General features: G+C 47.6%; 1 protein-coding gene across 6 annotated transcripts in view; it reads right to left on the bottom strand.

Moving 5' to 3' along the window:
- Nucleotides 1-16,503, bottom strand: part of LOC119968882 (NXPE family member 3-like) — a 49,963-nt gene that overhangs the window by 2,596 nt on the left and 30,864 nt on the right. For 3 of the 6 annotated variants that reach the window (XM_038801817.1, XM_038801816.1, XM_038801815.1), the window contains exons 3-6: nucleotides 14,246-14,435; nucleotides 12,095-12,882; nucleotides 8,719-8,792; nucleotides 8,383-8,592 (exon numbers count right to left, since the gene is read on the bottom strand). In XM_038801817.1, coding sequence (XP_038657745.1) covers nucleotides 8,383-8,592; nucleotides 8,719-8,792; nucleotides 12,095-12,882; nucleotides 14,246-14,374 — 1,201 coding nt within the window. In that variant the 5' untranslated portion in view covers nucleotides 14,375-14,435. Of the gene's footprint in view, nucleotides 1-8,382; nucleotides 8,593-8,718; nucleotides 8,793-12,094; nucleotides 12,883-13,659; nucleotides 14,021-14,245; nucleotides 14,436-16,503 lie in introns of those variants that run through there. The other 3 variants (XM_038801814.1, XM_038801819.1, XM_038801820.1) reach the window with 3 other exon arrangements.

The raw sequence follows: 16,503 nt of genomic DNA, 5'->3' as shown, positions 1-16,503 counted from the left end.
CAGGAAAAGGGAAGGCTGGATGGGGAAAGGAGGTTGAGAACTACGCACGCTTCATGCATCGCGGGGGAAGGGGGCTTCAGCGTAGGGCAGGCGTGGACATTGCTGCTTGGCATGGGTGCCAGGGTTTGCTGGTAGGTGCCAGGGTGTGCTCTGGTGCAGTATTGTGCTGGGGGGGGGTGGAGCGGTGCCAGCCGCAGGGCCATGGGAGGAGGGGGAAGAGGCTGCCAGGTGGCAGGCAGGACAGCTGCCAGGGGGGCTGATGCTAACTCACCCGTGTGGCCCAATGGAGGTTGTTTAGCTCCTTACGGCACTGGATAGCAGTCCTGGTGACACCCCCTTGCTGACAGCCGCTGCCACTGCCTCCCAATTGGCAATGGCTGCCATGCTGACCCTCCGACCTCTGGAGAAAAGAATATCCCATTTGGACTCCCCCGTGTCCAACGTCAGGTCAGCTTCACTGAAACGTGGGCCTGGTCTGCGCGGTGGCACGGTTGCATGCTGTCTGGGGTTTACTCTGCGGGATTGGTTAAGAGCTGCTCACCCTCGTTAGCAGGGAGCTGCTGAACACGGTCCAGGTGAATCAGCTGGCGGGACTGTCTTTTCCGGCATGAAGCCCGTGGGGCATCATTAAGAGCCCTAATTAACATTAGATATCAGTGACGGCCTTCCCGGGTCGACCGTTGGGAAACAGCCGGCAGTTCCCACTCGCTACCACACTCAGAAACTTTATTGTTAGATCACGCCCTTGGTTTATTGCAAAGCAATTATATTTACAATATACACCAGATCCCAGGCGGGTCTGCTCGGTCGATTCCATACCTGGCTGACTTTGTAATGATCACGGGCTCCTTGCCCCCTTAACGGGGGAGCTCGTATTCGGTGAGACTCACGATGGCGACTAATTGCTCCAACCCCTTGGGTCTTGCACGGATTGTAACATCCACAATCATTGACATTCTTCCTTCTATGCCACAGGATAATGTGACATGCGGTTGAAGGGAGCAGAGTAGTATCAGCATCCCCTGGGCCCTGCAAAAGAGGTGGTGCTCTACATGATGGCGGCAGGCTGCAACAGAGCCTGGGTGCATGCGGCATTGCAGAGAATACTGAGGATGATGTTATGTTATCCCCTGAAGCCACTTCTGAACTTCCACATCATCCTCATCCAGCTACTTGGCCTGAATACAAGCTGCAGACATCGTGACCATGGACCTCTAGCTTTCAATACCATGTCACCTGACTCCTCACATCCCAAATCTTTCAGATACTCAAGAACCGCTGCCTGTGCATCCATAGCAATCTCTGAAGGAAGAGAGGGAGCAACATGAACCCTCATGCATGGGGACTCAACCACCTAAAAGTTCCATTCCAAGCCACTCGCCACCCTGACTTGGAAATATATCGCCGTTCCTTCACTGTCACTGGATCAAAATCCCGGAAATCCCTCTCTAACATCACTGTGGGTGTACCTATACCACGTGGACGGCAACTGTTCAACAAGGCAGGTGTTTGCCACCTTCTCAAGGGCAATTAGGGATGGGCAATAAATGCTGACTTAGCCAGCGATGCACATATCTCACGAATGAATTTTAAAAACACAGCACACCACTGATGAAAAAGCACCATGACTTGATTTGATGCTTGCAGTCACCAGCACTGATACTGGACCTGTGTGTACTTCAGAGGATAGTGTGGAATCAGGACCAGTATGTGGTTAGTCAGTGGCATGGGTAGACTGCAGCCACACCAAGGAGAAAGGATAGCTCATGTGCCAGCTCCACGGAGGGGGAGAACACAGAGAAGATTTGCTCTTGGGGAATCGGATGAAACCTTCATTGAGGCTGCATACATGAGAATGTTGATGAGGATGCTCACAGCAGACCTTTCAGTCTGGCTCCTTCCATCAGAAGCACAGGAGTAGGTCACATCGCTCCTCGAGCCTGTTCCCCTACTCAGTGAGATCATGGAAGATCTGTGATTGAACCCCATATAAACCCTTTATCCCATGTCTCCTAATACCTTGCGTTAACAAAAATCCTTCACAGTTTTAAAATTACCAATTGATCCAGCATCATTTTGTTATTTGAAGAAGAGTTCCAAACATCTAATATCCTTTGCCTGGAGACCAGTTTCCGAATTTCACTCTCGGAGTCTGTGTTAATTGTATGGAGATGATGGGCATTAACTGGGCATTCACTTGTGCCCCTAATATTAGGCACAAACTGAAACTGTGGTTGTTGGGTTAGAAGCTGAATGTGTAAAAGGTTCAACTCTTGGAAATAAATGCTTGGAAAAATGTATAAAGTTTGGATCCAGTTTTATTGTTCACCAACTGGTGTAAATTGTCAGGGCCTGATTACCCTCTGATGTTCTCTCAATCTGAACCACGTGACCAGTGGAAGAATTAAGTGGGTATGTCAACACAGGTTAGGACCCTACCAGAAATAGAAGAAATAGAAAATCACTTATTGTCACGAGTAGGCTTCAATGAAGTTACTGTGAAAAGCCCCTAGTCGTCACATTCCGGTGCCTGTCCGGGGATCGAACTGTGCTGCTGGCCTGCTTGGTCTGCTTTAAAAGCCAGCGATTTAGTCCAGTGAGCTAAACCATCCCTTAATCAAAGAGGTAAGGCTCTGGAATTTTTAACTATCTCTGAGCGTTAAAATCAGAACTAACATATTTTGGATAGCAACGAAGGTGTTCACCTTCTACTAGTTCTTAGATGAATTATACAGGAAAGTTGATCTATGAGACATGGTCAGACATTGATAGATCTCAGACAACAGATGGTCATTCCATGGGAAAATGTATCAAACTGTAAAAGATTAACAAGATTCCATTTTGGGGAACCTGGATCAGAACTAGCATTTATATTGCTGCATGGTGTTAAGATATCTCTTACAGACTACGGTTGTAACCGGTGTTCAGTTCTTGGAGAGGGAATCTCTTGGATCAGCTGTCTGCTGCCTTGAATAAACATCCTGAGGAAACAGTTATTTCCTTCAGCCTTTAGGGGAAAACTGCAATGTTCCACAGTGACTTAAAGAATAGAAGATTCCAGATTTTTCAACGGTCCGGACTCTGGACACAGGCGTCAGTACAACAGAAGGATGATGGACAGACAGATTGAGGAAGTAAGTACCTTCAGCAGATCTGGCTATTACCGTGGAAGACAGAATTGGAATAGCAATAATAGGCAAATGAATCCCTAGTTTGTCCGAGGAATAGTTAATAAAAGCTTCATAGTATCATTATGTGGTGAACTATGTAAAGCGGAATAGCAGGATCCTGGAAAAGACATATAACAAGGTTTCTGAGGAGGATGAAAGGAATAATGTATTCAAACAAATTATGCTGGTCACAAGGTGTTTTCGTCCTGTGATGAATATTTTAGTTGCAGGCTCCTTTAACTCTGCAATAGTAGATAGTGCTTGCACTTCAACATGTATGTGGAACAGGTTGGTCCACTTGATCCTTGATCCGTCAAGTAGTGAGAATCAATGCAAGGTTTACAAATATAAATGTATTCTTTGTTTTCAGCTAGGTGATAACACCAAGGTGGTTAGCACTGCTGCCTCGTGGTTCCAGGGACCCAGGCTCAATTCCAGCCTCGGGTGACTGTCTGTATGGAGTTTGCACTTCCTCCCCGTGTCTGCGTAGGTTTCCTCTGGGTTCTCCGGGTCCTCTCACAGTCCAAACATGTGCACATTAGGTGGATTGGCCATGCTAAATTGGCCCTTAGTGTCCAAAAGGTTAGGTAAGGGTACTGGGTTACAGGGATAGGGTGGAGGCATGGACTTAAGTAGGGTGCTCTTTCCAAAGCCCGTGCAGACTCGATGGGCCAAATGGCCTCCTCCTGCACTGTAAATTCTGTGACTGTCTCTGACATTGAGCTCACCAGAGAGTTGCAATTCCGCATGTATAAGCTTAGCCCAGCTATTTTACTAGCACTGATGTAGTCTCTAGGAAGCTATTTATGCAGTTTGAATAAACTTCCATAAAAACGGCAAAATAATATATGACATTCAGCCCGATTTATTTCAGGAAAGTTAGAGCATGTGATTTCACCTAGTTAAGATGTGATTGTATCACCTTAACAAAATACAATGGGCCAGATTCTTCATTTGCTGACGTTGAAATTGGGAAAGGCGATTTGGTCGCGAATCGGTTCCGACGCCAAAATCGCGTCGGGGGCCCGATTTGTCACCAAATCGCAACTCTCCGTCACCTCGACAGTGGCGTCAATGTGGTCCGGGACGCAGGTACAGTAAGCACTGTTTGCATATCATTTGCGGGCGTGATCCGATATTCTCCGCGGCCTGCGCGATTCTCCGCCTCCAATAGGTCGAATTCCCAATGGCGCAGTTCACTTGTGCTTTTAAAAATCATGAAACCGGCGTCATGGTTGATGAGGGACAGAGAGAAAGGAGGTAGGACACGGAGAGTCACGACCGTGGACTGCCGGGCTTGTGGTGGGGGGGGGGTTGCTGTGATGGGCCGAGTGGCCGGGGTGACCCCCCCCACAGGACTGGGGTGGTGTCCAGGCACAGACCGCCATTGCTGCACATGCCACTGACCACCCACCTTAGCCCCTGGTTCTTCAGAGTGACACTGGCCGTATAGGTGCCCCCGCACCCCACCCTCCACCATACCGCCATCACCCAACGGCGGGGCATCAGGTGGCCCATCCAGGGCAATGCCCACTATGCCCCGACGGGGGCGCGGAGCGGGAGCTGCAGAGCGGTGCATCAATGTCCTCAACTTTCAATGCCTGGACCTTTCCGGTGGGGCGTTCCAATATTGCCCCACGAGGGTCTATATCATCATGCTGGCCTGCTGCATCCTGCAAAATATCACGCAGCTGAGGGGGGACATGCTGGAGGAGGAAGAATGCCAGGCCCATCTGATAAGGAGGATGGCCAGGAACAACCGAGCATGGAGCTGCCGCACACGGACAACCTCATCACCTGCAGATTTGCCTACTAGGAGATCTGGCCACCGGTGGCTCCGTCACCCTGTCCCACCTCTCCATTCTCTTCACTCTCTTTCCCCCCCCCCCTCCTCTTCCTTCCAAGTGATGCCTCCTTCCCCATAGCTGCTGACATCTTCCCCTGTCCCTCCCCAGACTGAGCATTTGGGCGCCATATATTCCAGAGAAATCTAGTGACTGGAACTATCAGACAACTATAAAACATGCAGGAAAAGCTGTTGGCCCAAGTTTAAATATGGGTTGACTGTTCGGGTTGATGGCCAAGAAGTAAGATCCATTGACAGAATGTGGTGAAAGAATGGAGAGTAAGAAAGCAGAGTCCATGTACTGATATTGGGCAGGAAATAACACAGTGAAAGTACTGACATCGTGTCAGAAAAAGGCCTCCTGGCAGGAGATTTTCGAACAGTAGTCCCGACAGACATAAAAATACAAATGCAGACTGAAACTTGAATAAATTATACAATCAAACAAAAGCTATAAAACAATCTCAGAACAGAACTAGAGTCCTCATCACTGTAATATTTTGGTAGCTTCCAAAAATTTGAAGATGATGATAACTGAGGCAAAACAAAAGGCATTAGATAGTTGGAAAGAGTTTAGAATTGATTCCAAGCTACTTGATAAGGGTGTGGCAAAGATGGATTTATACTGCAAAAGCCCTCGCCAATGAGATCTAAATGGCGACTTGCTCAGGATTCTGATGAGCAACTGGATGATACAGATGTTAGAACATACTCTCAAGGCTGAAAAAGTGAACTTGAAAATCATTTTGGCTCTTTTAGCCACATATTCAAGTGATTATAGATCAATCAACATCAACATAAATACCGGATAATCGTTTTTAAAGAGAAATATTTCTGAAACCATCCAAAGATTTCTTTTGGGGTGATACAGTAGAATTTGAGAAATGAGAAATTAATAAGATTAGAGTAGAATTTTAAAGTGGGAACCCAGCTTGGGGGTGCATATAAATATTTGGGTTCAGACATTAAGCAGAGCAGATCTGTAAACAACTTTCAATCTGAAATTCTATGTCGGGAATGTTACTCCCATCCCAATTAATCATACAGCAAGACCTGATGCAGGATTTTCCAGACCCACCTGCCAACGGTCAATGGACTTCTGGCCGGGCCACCGTATCTCCCACGGCGGGCTGGAAAATCCCTGGGTGCCCCAGGATGTAACTGTCATGCACACTTCCAGGATCGCGTGCATACAACATGTATAATCTTGAGGCGGTGGTCGCACGTTCAGGGAGTGAAACCCCTTTCTATTAATAAAGGACACTGCATGATGCCCCGGGCCTTTCAGGTTGGCATACATGTCACCGATGTCCCCCTGGACCTGGGGCATCCCGGCGTCAGCACCGAATCATACAGCCCGGGCATCCTGTTGGGCCTGGTCCAGGTCGAAGTTGATGTTGTTTGATACCTGGGCATACAGAGCATGCGTGACCACACACACACACACACCCCCCCCCCCCCCCCCCCCCCGGATGCACCCAGTGTGCGAAATGTTCCAGCTCTAACCCTGGACTGACCCAGTGGCAGAGAAATTTTTTTTTAATATAAATTCAGAATACCCAATTCATTTTTCCAATTAAGGGGCAATTTAGCACAGCCAATCCACCTAGCCTGCACATCTTTGGGTTGTGGGGGAAAACCCACGCAAGCATGGGGAGAATGTGCAAACTCCACATGGACAGTGACCCAGAGCCGGGATCGAACCTGAGACCTCGGCGCCGTGAGGCAGCAGGGCTAACGTGGCAGAGAAATTGAGGGCAGCCGTGACCTTAAGGGCAACCGGGTGCTGGTATCCTCATCCTCCGGGGGGGGGGGGGGGGTTTCAGGTCCTCGAGGATGAGGGGTGCTGCACTGTCTCCCTGGTGAGACACAATCTTCTGTGGCACATGATGTACAACAGCTCATTACAGGGCCATCGAATCCTGTACACCCTCGCTCGTCGTTGGTGTACCCTTCTGGCCCCCTCCTCAGCCTGATCGGCAGCTGGGCATTGAGCCTGAGCAGCAGCATCCTGTTGCTGTGGTGTAGCTTTCAGTCTGCATTGGCCTTGATGCAGTCACCAACGTCGGTTCGTCTCAGTTGCGGCTATTAGGATGATAGCCTTCTCAACTGGCTCTATCCCAATATTCATATTTAATCAGGGAAAGAAAACAGTCAGTAAGGTCTTCCATCCCGGGACCCTCAACCCCCAGCACCCCTTGTCCTCAAGATCCTGGAGGCTGAGAATCCATCAGCGTCCCCGACACCCAGTGACACCTCAATTATCTGCCTTGAGTGTGAGATACAGCGTGCTGAAACATTAATGGTGATGGCCAACTGATTGAAGGAGCGAGACACGCAGAATTGTTCTTTGGCACTATCGGGGCCAGCGAAGGGAGTTACAACTACCTCCAGTGCAGGCACGCTGTTCAGGCATCAGAGGTTGAAAAAGATCCAGTCCAAAAAATAGCTGTCAGACAGATAATCTGGTCTTTCTAGGACGCACTTCAGACTTGAAGATAACCCACTGAAAAACAGCACTCCGAGAAAGTACCGGTCTTTCTCGGAAACTTTCGAACTGCAGAAAAAACCTGTGGTTAGAAACAACACCACTTCAGAATGAATGGACTGCAAAGTGCAGTGAAAACAAACAAAGCTAGGGAGGAGTACTCACCTCCTTGCTCCCTCTCGGAGTCCATGACCCCAATCCATGCTTTTAAGGACCAGTAGTGAACTGCACTTGCGTGACTTCCTGCTGGAGAGCAGGAGAATCCTGGGAGGCCGCTGCCTTCAATTTTAATCTCATGAGCGAGATTAAATAAAATAGGTTGTGATCAGGTTCCCACACTTTCCAGGCGAGATTCTGATCACGCCAGGTGGAGCGGGCCGGGAAAATGGGAAGCTGTTTGGCGCCCGGCGCATATCCCGTTCGGGGCTCCCAGCAGTTCTAACATAGCGGGATTGCACAACGTGACTGAACAGCTCCCAATGTTACCGTTAAACTGAAATCAAGTTATTTTGTGAGTTTGTAAAATATTTTATACTTTATTTTAAAGCCAATAGTGGATCAAAGGGTAAATGGCAGAGCAAAATTATTTTCTAAGAGCATTTTGATTGCTTCATCTTGCTCTTATTGGTCGGGCAGTCATTTCAGGTTATTTTCATAAATCTTGATGCTTCTCATCAGTAAATGTCGAACAGCTTTCCTCTGTTCTGATATGTTCTTCAGCCAATTATCAAGGTATAACTTACAAATGTCAAGTCTCGCACGTGCGTTTAACCTGTGCTACGTGCAAGATAGATACATACAGGTAGTTAAACAGGATTAAATAGAGAGACAGACAGAAGGCAGGCAGAAAGATGGAAAGATAGTCGAAGCAACCCAACCTGGAATGAATTCAGTCAAATATTCAAACCACTGGCGCACAGTGGAATCTCCAAACAGATAAACATTTTTTCGACGGAGGCAGTTTGTAACTCTTTCAGGAGTGTCAAAGCGGCGAATATTGCAGGTCATTGACATCCACTGGTCCTTATAATAAAAACCAGATGGTGATGCCATGGGCGTTCCTCGGACACACTCCCCGAGAGCTGTGGCTGAAAATAAAGAGAGAGAGGTTACAGGAATTGTGACACACGATAATGTAGGTTGTCAATACATTTTCACAGCTGCTAATATAGAAAATCTTCCAGTTACCAGTCGTGGGTTTACATTTATCTCACCTGCCCGAGGTGAAGGCTCCACAGTTATATAACTTGAAGAACTGGGTAATATGGGCCTCTTGATGTTGACTTCACTGAAAATGTAAAGATATTGCACATCAAACCACTGAATCAATATAAAAACTGAACACAGGAGATAGCCTAATTCTAATTTTAAAACTAAATCTATTCCTTAAGATATATTAATATTTCGCCTTTAACTTAAACTTATTTTGATGGAAAATTTAACAGTTAGCCATCCTTATAGATCACAGGCTATGGGTAAAGAGGAGTTCAGGATGAGGAAGCGTGGGTTTCTGCAGACTTCACAGCAGGAATATCTTCAAAATGTTTGAAACCGATTTCTTGTGTGACAGCCAGTCAGCCTGACAAGTAGTCTCCCTGTCGGGTAGAAATGCCTGTAGCCCAAGACCCCAGCCAAGGATTAGAGGGCAGCTGGGGTAGGTGGGTTGCAATGGAGGGATCACAAGGAGTGGGGTTGCCTGTGACTGGAGTAGAGGAAGAGAGCATGGTGATTAGGCGAGTTGGAAACTCTTCAGGAGACAATCATTGGGGGGTGGGGGTGGTTGCGTGGGTTCAACACCGAGGCTACTATCTCGGGTAATGTAGCCCAATGCGGGTGGAGTTTCATGGCAAAACCTTTTAAGCTCATTTGTGGCGTCTTTTTCAGGGAGACTCCCGCCGGCTCTGCCGCCAAGTTGCCCACTGCTATCAAACGACACTTGGACACATTTTGGGCCCTGAGGAGTTTCTCACTGGTTTAGCCCACACTTTGAATTTTTTTTATTACAGGGGAGCTGAACTCTGAGATCGGGCCGCCATTTTGGAAGGGTGCCCCCATCTCTAACTGAGCTTGTGGTTCTCCACACCTTCCATACACTGAGGGCGAATTCAGAATGTCCAATTCACCTAAGAAGCACATCTTTCGGGACTTGTGGGGAGGGTTTCTTCCGCAATTGATGGGGCGGCCCTTACCATCGCCAAGAGAGGCCGCCCGTAAGTTGCGGACTCCTCTGCGCTTCCAGGGCTAGGCCGGCGTTGAAAGGGTTGACGCTGTGCCAACCAGCGCCGATGGGCCCGCCGTGGGCAGGCGCGAGTTGGCGCATGCACAGGACTCCCGCTGTGTTCTGGCGCATGCGCAGAACCGCCGGCGTGTTTCCTGTGCATGCGCAGGGGGTTTCTTCTCCACGCCAGCCATGGCGGAGCTTTACAGAGGCCAGTGCGGAGGGAAAGAGTGCCCCCGCGGCACAGGCCCGCCCACAGATCGGGCCAGGCCACCATGGGGGCTCCTCGGGGCCTGAACCCCCCCCCCCCCCCCCCCCCCACAAGCACTCCTCAAGCCGTCCTCCAAGCCAGGTCCCGCCGAGATGGACCGTGTCTATTTCATGCCGGTGGGACTGGCCAAAAATGGGTGGCCGCTCGGCCCATCGGGGCCCGGAGAATTGCCGGGGGAGCCGCTGCCAACAGTCCCCAACCAGCGCCACATGATCCCTGCCCCTGCCCAAAAACCAGCGCTGGAGAATTCAGCAGCCGGCGTCGGAGCGGGATTCACACCGCCTCCCGGCGATTCTCTGACCCGGCCGGGGGGGGGGGGGGTCGGAGAATCCCGCCCATGGGAGGAATCTTGAGCACCCAGAGGAATCCCATGCAGACACTGGGAGGACATGCAGACTCTGCTCAGACAGTTACCCAAGCCAGGAATTGAACCTGAGATCCTGGCTCTATGAAGCAAAGTGCTAACCACTGTGCTACCGTGCTGCCAAGTTCAACAGTACAGGTGAATCAGAAAAAGACCAAATTAGAAATGATGTACGGTCAACGTCCTTTAAAGCTAAGACTTGGAACCTGGCCAAGCGATTGGTGAAGGCTATGGTATAATTTGAAAACATTCCCCAAATGAGTTGCCAACTTAAAAAGAGGAGGAAAGAAATATAAATAGAGGTAAAAGCGGAATCATATAGATACTCTAAGGGAAGGAGTGAGGCACTTAAGATCCTAAACTATTCCATTTTCCTATCATAGTCGACTAATTGTCTTCACTGTTTAACACAGAAAAGTTGCTCAATTGAAGATGACTGAAACTTTTAAAGTTAGCATCACCAAGAGACAAAAAATATTATATAATTATCTACCATTTATCTTTTATTACTAAAGAGGGTTTTTTTTTGCCATTTTGGCTTGGAATAATATCTGTGATATGGAATATTTAAAATATTCAATGTATTATTTTCTTGATTTTGAACATTTCCTTCTTTTCCAGCTGCCATTCCCCATCTGCGATGTTTTTCAGTTCTGTGGCTATTCCAATACTGAACCTGTGGAAATCCTGAGTGGCGTATGAGAGTGGCGTATGACAGTGGTCTACAAAAGTTTGCTACTCAATTTTCCAGCTTTCAGGACGGCACGGTAACACAGTGGTTAGCACAGCTGCCTCACGGCACCGAGATCCCAGGTTCGGTCTCGGCCCCGGTCACTGTCCGTGTGGAGTTTGCACATTCTCCCCGTGTCTGTTTGGGTCTCACCCCCACAACCCAAAGATGTGCAGGACAGGAGGATTGGCCAAGCTAAATTGCCCCTTAATTGGAAAGAAAATGAATTGTGTACTTTAAATTTCAAACAAAAAGTTCCAGCCTTCACTCTGAAGAAGTACCTGAAATGTCTTAAATAAATGACACCAAACCGATGCACCAAAGAAACTTTAAAATGATCACCCCAATTTCCATGGCCTCTCTTCCCTCCCCATCTCTGTAACCTCCTCCAGCTTAACAATCCCCTGGAGATATCTACGCACCTCCAATTCTAGTTACTTGGCACATTCAGTTTTAATTGCTCCACCACTGGCAACCATGTCTTCAGCTGCCTGCGGCTTGAGCTCTGGAATTTCCTTCCTAAACCCGTGTCTCTCCGCCTGCTTTAAAACCTACTCCCTTTTCGAAGCTTTCCGTCATCTGCCCGAATGTAGCTCAGTGACAAATTGCGTTTGATAATGCCCCGTGAAGCACCTTGAGATGCTTTTCTACGTTAGTCACTATATAAATTCTGTATCAATGCCAGCTCTCGCTTGAAAGTCCTTTTTTTTTTACAAAAAACAATTTTTTGCTTCTGATTTTCGCCCTTTCACCTTCACGTCGTCCATCTCCAACTCTTCCCTTCCTCAAAGTCACCATTGAATTGGATAGGCTATTGAACATTATCCAAATTCAAGTTATTGCTATTGTTCAATACTGTTATGCACTCGGAGATATTGAAAGTTCAAATATTTCATTAACATTCTAGTGTTGTGAAATCTGGTTCTATCTCACATTTATATTACAATCTGGTCCACCATTCAAAATGAAAAGTCAAAATATAAATAAAGCAACATTAAGTGACATACCTTTGGAAATAACGCTTCTCTTCCCCAATTAAGAGACCTTTCTGATATCCTCCTTTCGCATGGTTGATACGGGCAGAGCACAGAAGTTTCTTTGGTTTGTAACAGAACCAGGGCTCCCCGGTCCTGGGATCAGTAAAGTTACAGAGTGGTTTAGTTTGTGGCAAGTAAAGATTACACACAGTGGTCTCTGAAATCCCCCGATATTTGAAGGTACTTTTAAAGTAGACCCTATCTGGCCGTTCATTGCGAAGTCTTTCAAGTGCTTGGATTCCTTCACTGGGATGAACCAGGGAAACAGACACTTCAACTTTCCCCGGCCAAGATAAATTAAAGTTTAGATAGTAAAATCCATTTTGGTTATCTATAACTGTTCCAGCTGAGCCAGCTTTTAAAGCTGGAGTGTGGACCCGGCCTTGGAGATAGTCACCCCCATATTGCTTTGGGTGTCCTTCAAAATCTTTCATTTGCAGCATCACTTGTAACTGATCCCCGACATAGAAAGTCTTTGTAGAATTTAAAATGACAAAGCGAACATGTGCTGGGTCGCTGCTTTTCACAAAGGACACAGAAGGGTTGGGTGGTTTTGGCCATTTGATCATTTTCATAAGGAGTTCCCCCTCTGACCTTTCTTCAGGTGTGAAGCTGTGATTCTGGTAGCCACATTGCAACAGTCTGTATGTCCAAGGGAGCTTCTTTGTTTCAACTCCCTGCCTCATTGCAGAATATAACTTTGGAGTTGGATAACCCCTCCATTTGGACTCTGAGCCAGAAATTGAATATTTCTCGTACTGTGAAAAAGAAGAACATTTTTAATGAGTATCTTTTCCAATGCCATTGTTGTTTGCTAATATACGTCCTCCTTTAAACAAAAAGAAGCAGTGGATGGTTCAGATAACTAACTTCTTCAGAATTGCTGCACCATCAATATGATCAGCAGAAAGTCTGGACATGGACTCTCAAACAGCTCAGTTAACTCATCCGGTCAGTGACTGGAGCTGACCAGAGCAGGCAAGTTCCAGGTTTGATCACCAGTGTTTGCAGAGATAGTCTCTGTGCTGCTGAGTTAGTGAGAGACAAAATGTCTCTGCCCCCTTCTATTTTTTAAATTTAGAGTACCCAATTATTTTTCTTTCCAATTAAGGGGCAATTTAGCCAATCCACCTAACCTGCACATCTTTGAGTTGTGGGGGTGAAACCCATGCAGAGACGGGGAGAATGTGCAAACTCCACACGGACAGTGACCCAGGACCAGGATTCGAACCCGGGTCCTCAGCGGCGTAGTCCCAGTGCTAACCACTGTGCCACATGCCGCCTTGTGCCCCCGACTTCTGATCACTATCCAATGACTTCTCTTGGAACAGAATGTGCGGCAAAGGGGAAGAGCAAAGCTGGGCTTCACCATGATACCTTTTTGAAGGCCAGTAAACATACCAACAATCACTGTCAAGGCTGACTAAGTAAAAATACTTGGTCCAAGTACAAGAAAGTACCAGCTGCCCATGGAACTATATCGCAGCAGAATTAGTTCTCATAACTCTATTCATAATCTTGCGAGTTTTAATTACTTTGGTTCTTGCCAGATGATCATTCTTGACACTGTAACGCATTCTCCGGTCATTATCAATCAGCACCAAGATCTTTGCCATCACCGAATAACAACAAATTAATGATGTCCAAAATTGAAAACATATAGGCAGACTGAATTCTTTAATACAGTACGCATCTGCCTTGCAGTTTACATGAGAAAAATCTTTCAGAAAATAGCTCATTCCCCCAACACCAAAAAAGTGGGATTGCTTCCCTGTTGCTCAAGACAGCTCTGCAGCCATGGTGATTGGCTGGTAGTTCTCAGCCATGCCAACGAGAGTGATAGTCTTTCCTGGAGCACCCTTGGCCTAAGTACCGGAAGAGAGCACAGGTAGATGCCTGGAACACAATGTTCACAATACAGTGAGAATGTGTAACGCAGCAGGACCCAAACTGGAAGAAAACTCAGCCTTTTTTTAAAGAGACAACAGCAGTAATATAATTATTCTGATAGTTTCCATTTGGACCTAATGATGTAGGAAAAACAAATCAGCATCTTCTTAAACAATACTACTTTGAACCGTGGTGAACATGATTATTTTCCTCTAGACATGTTGGACATACCACTCTCCTAACCTTCATGTTGCGCAAGTTCAGAATCAGCATTAGTACTGTCATCAGTATCAGCAACATGAAGAGGAACCGATGGACGTAGAAGGGAAGAACAGTTTCTTTCGTGGCTTGTTCATCCATACTGGAAGCTCACTGTGCACCAGTGCATAATCAATCTGCTTACCACGTCTACTTTGGAAATCTGCAATAAAAAAAAGTCATATTTCAAAATCACTGGAACCTGAGAGTTTCCACTGCAACATCATGAGGGAAACATCTACTATGACTTCACACAAGTAAAGTTGTTGCAGAGAGCCACAGGATTGGAAGCGTGGCATCTGTCTCAACAAATGGAGATGGTGATCAGTTGGGCAACTGTCCACCATTCTATCTTATTTCAGTCACTGGTCATTTTTAAAATTCATTTGTGCAATGTGCGTGTCGTTGGGTAGAACAGTGTTTATTGGCCATCTCTAATTGCCCTTGTGACGGTGGTGGTGAGCTGCCTTCTTGAACCATTGTGGTCCATGTGGTGCAGGTACAATCACAGTGTTGTTGGGGAGTGAGTTCCGGGATTTTGACCCAGCAACAGTGAAGGAACACTGCGTCAGAAGGGTGAGTAGTTTGGGAGGGAAACCAGGCAATGGTGTACCCATGTGTCTGCCTTCCTTGTCCTTCTAGGTGGTAGCGGTCATGGGTTTGGAAGGTGCTGTCTCAACTTGGTGAGTTCCTACCGTGCCACTCGTTCATGGTACACACCGCTGCCACTGTGGATGGAGTGAGTGTTTGTGCATGGGATGCCAATCAAGCGGGATGCTTTGCCCTGCCTGCTGTTTGAGTGTTGTTGGGGCTGTATTCATCCAGGCAAATTGAGAGTTAAACAGCATCATCATTCTGACTTATGCCTTGGAAATGGTGGACAGACTTTGTGGAGCTAGGAGGGGAGTTACACACCCAGGATTCCTAGTCTCCAATCTCTGACAAAGCAAAAAGATCAGAGAAGCTGCTGTTTTCTTATGATATCTTATGCTATTTTACGCAGATATTTGAGTGTGGGAAAAAGATAATTTGGGAGTCAGCAGTGAAATTGGAGATACAGAAAATCTAGCAATGGGCAAATTGCTAGTAATAAGAAGCAAATTGAAGGCTGTCATTCGACTAAACATGAAAAGATGGAAAGAAACGGTGAAGCGAACAAGGTAACATCATTGCAACATGATTGGGCATGCTAAGACGAATTGCTGGAAGTTAAATGTAGCAATGATAGGAACTCAGAATAGTATATAACTAAAAGTGCTTTGGGCTGGGAGTCCTAAGTGAAAGATCAGCCAGTAGCATTCACACAGGTACACCGGAACCAACCAGAATTAACCAGAGATGGAAATATGTTCTCACCCTACACAAGGAAATTATGATGGGCAGGTTAATTATGAAGGGCAGGTTACGGACTTCCGGTGGCTGCAATGCGGAGCTAAGCTGCACGTTCGGCAGCTCCCGCTTTCGTAGGTCTTGTGGGCTCTTTTAAGGGCCCCAAACGGCGCTGATTCGACGATTCCCGGTGTGTAAAGGGGTCTGGAGCAATACCCCCCGGGATTTATGGTGCGGACCCGGAGTGGGGCGAGGGAAAAAATGGCAGCAGCTCCCCTGGAAAAGCGGGGGAAGGTGGACAAAATGGCGGCTGGTGGAGCCCCCGAGGAGTGGAGGCAGTGGGCGGAGGAGCATCAGGCGACCCCTCTGTGCTACTTTACGGAGCTGAAAGTGGAGTTGCTAGACTCTCGAAGGTTACGACAAGTAAGCTGCTGGAGACCCAAACAACCCAGGGTGCAGTGATCCTTGAGTTGCAGCAGCAGGACTCTGAGCGCGAGGATGAGGTCTCGGCCCTCGTGGGGAAGGTGGAGATACACGAGGCGCTCCACAAAAAGTGGCAAGATCGGTTTGAGGAGATGGAGTTTCGGTCAAGGAGGAAGAACTTGCGGATCCTGGGCCTCGTGGAGGGGTCGGACCTGCCGGCTTATGTGGCCGTGATGCTGAACTCGCTGGTGGGGGCAGGATCTTTCCATCTGCCCCTGGAGCTGGAGGGGGCACACAGAGTACTGGCCAGGAGGCCTAAGGCTAATGAACCCCCGCGGGCGGTGCTGGTGCTGGTGCGGTTCCATCGGTTCAGTGACCGGGAGTGTGTGCTGCAATGGGCCAAGAAGGTGAGGAGCAGCAAGTGGGAGAATTTGGTAGTGCGCATCTACCAGAACTGGAGTGCGGAGGTGGCCAAGCGG

This window comes from Scyliorhinus canicula, chromosome 7 (genome assembly GCF_902713615.1).
Source record: "Scyliorhinus canicula chromosome 7, sScyCan1.1, whole genome shotgun sequence".
In the NCBI taxonomy this organism is placed as follows: domain Eukaryota; kingdom Metazoa; phylum Chordata; class Chondrichthyes; order Carcharhiniformes; family Scyliorhinidae; genus Scyliorhinus; species Scyliorhinus canicula.
Note: the sequence above shows the minus strand (reverse complement) of the source record. Positions and strands in the feature narration are given on the sequence as shown.